This window comes from Anarrhichthys ocellatus, unplaced genomic scaffold (assembly GCF_004355925.1).
Source record: "Anarrhichthys ocellatus isolate YVR2014 unplaced genomic scaffold, GSC_Weel_1.0 scaffold8022, whole genome shotgun sequence".
NCBI classification, from domain to species: domain Eukaryota; kingdom Metazoa; phylum Chordata; class Actinopteri; order Perciformes; family Anarhichadidae; genus Anarrhichthys; species Anarrhichthys ocellatus.
Window position 1 is genome coordinate 1 of NW_022287996.1, and position 1,956 is coordinate 1,956.

Here is a 1,956-nt window from a genome sequence, read left to right on the forward strand (position 1 = left end):
TCATGGCACCAAGTCTTAATCTGACAGGGGAAGAGAAACTAGAGACCATGTTCATCCCAGTCATCTCTGTTCAGTGAGTTAAAGGCTGGTTCATGCTATGGCCACATTAACAAGAGACTTACCTCAGCTAATTGAAATAAGACAGCACTGCTTAAGTTTTATTAGTTTCACAAAAGAAAAGGAGCAAATATAACTTTTAGAGATCTCTGATCACATTTTTTTTGTTTGTTTTTTTTTTGTTACCGATCATTAATGATCCATATTGGTTGATACACATCCTTGTTTAATTATAGTGGCTGGTCTACAAGGCTCCAGGGTTTTCTTTTTACACAGTCCCAAAAATCATCTCAATTGTTCTCAGTGATAATCACCAACATTGTCCTTTTGATGTGTAATAAATCCACGGTTCATTATTAGTTATACCCGATAGACGAGTTAAATGTTTTAAATGTCTGTTGCACTGTTTGCTGCATTTCATCAGACTTTGTAACTAGTCTGCACTTGAAACTGCTTGTGAAGCATCCTGTTGAAGGCAATACTTTAATACTGCAATGCATAGTTAATGCCATGAAAACCAACTTTCCGTCCGCTCAGTGTTTAAAATATAGAAGGTTATGACATAATGATTAAAGATATTCGCCTTTCACCCACAGTGAGCAATGATGCCCTGCGTGGTGCCACTCCCCAGGCCGCTGCGCAGGTGCTGCAGTGGGTGAGCTTCGCTGACTCGGAGATCATCCCACCAGCCAGCGCATGGGTCTTCCCCACTCTGGGAATCATGCAGTTCAACAAGCAGGTTTGCAACTCAGCATTTTCTAGTTAAGCTAAAGACTTTAATTATGATTTGTTAGCTGTGGTGGGAGGATGGTAACTATTTTATTTGGCCAGAGTGGCGTGTGCTGTAGTTGAGACTTGGCACTTGACCGTGTCGTAGATTTTATATGTTTTGTAATTTTGCATAATCATTCTTCTGTCTGGGTCTGTCCAGGCCACAGAGCAGGCCAAGGAGGACGTGAAGAGGGCCCTTACAGTGCTGAACCAGCACCTGAACACCCGTACCTTCCTGGTGGGGGAGAGGGTCAGCCTGGCTGACATCACTCTGGCAAGCTCCATGGTCTGGCTCTACAAACAGGTTTGGCATACACACAGCACATAACCGGTACACACTGTTAATAATAAATATTATTTTGTTGCAGCACTTCTAATGAATGAGTTAGAATTCTCTCCAGTAGCACCTAACACACCTCTGTCCCCTATAGGTCCTCGAGCCTTCTTTCCGCCAGCCTTACCCCAACGTGACTCGCTGGTTCGTCACCTGTGTCAACCAGCCCCAATTCAAGACTGTCCTTGGAGAGGTCAAGCTGTGTGACAAGATGGCTCAGTTTGATGGTGAGTAGTCGGCAGTGAGATCAGAAGATGCGCGTTGCTGGCTGCTGGAGCACACAGTGTAATTTAAGAGATAAAAATTTGACATGCACTTGCCTTCGACTGATACTTTTAATTTTTCAGCTGAAATGTCAACAAAGATGTGTAACTACATCTTATGGAAGGGCTGCATTCTGTTTACATGTCTTGTTAAATCTGCAGATAAAGATAAATGGTTGTGGTTAAAGGATTGCACCAAAATAACTGGATGGCATTTGACAAATGGCTATCTACTTATTATTTTTAAAGTGTTACAATAATGTAAATGATCTCCTGAATCACTTTCAGTGACAGAAAAGTCTCTTTTTAATCAAAAAGCCGATGTCTTGCCGTATTTCACAATTCATCTCCAAAGACCTAGAAACAAAGCTCAACTCTTTGGAGGAAACTGATGATCCCCAGTCTTTGGGCAAGGCGGTGTCCAGTCATGGCACCAAGTCTTAATCTGACAGGGGAAGAGAAACTAGAGACCATGTTCATCCCAGTCATCTCTGTTCAGTGAGTTAAAGGCTGGTTCATGCTATGGCCACA

General features: G+C 42.5%; 1 protein-coding gene across 1 annotated transcript; it reads left to right on the forward strand.

Moving 5' to 3' along the window:
• The first annotated feature begins 556 nt into the window (after positions 1-556).
• Positions 557-1,406, forward strand: LOC116380627 (elongation factor 1-gamma-like). Its single transcript, XM_031842524.1, has 3 exons — positions 557-796; positions 989-1,132; positions 1,260-1,406. The coding sequence occupies exons 1-3, from the start codon at positions 623-625 to the stop codon at positions 1,395-1,397; spliced, it is 456 nt and encodes a 151-aa protein (XP_031698384.1). The 5' UTR covers positions 557-622; the 3' UTR covers positions 1,398-1,406.
• The last annotated feature ends 550 nt before the right edge of the window (positions 1,407-1,956 follow it).

Bases quoted from the DNA above. Each gene is read 5' to 3' on its own strand.
- LOC116380627 (XM_031842524.1), top strand. From the start codon at position 623: ATGATTAAAGATATTCGCCTTTCACCCACAGTGAGCAATGATGCCCTG. The intron at 797-988 runs GTTTGCAACTCA...GGGTCTGTCCAG, and splicing joins TCATGCAGTTCAACAAGCAG to GCCACAGAGCAGGCCAAGGA. The intron at 1,133-1,259 runs GTTTGGCATACA...TGTCCCCTATAG, and splicing joins TGGTCTGGCTCTACAAACAG to GTCCTCGAGCCTTCTTTCCG.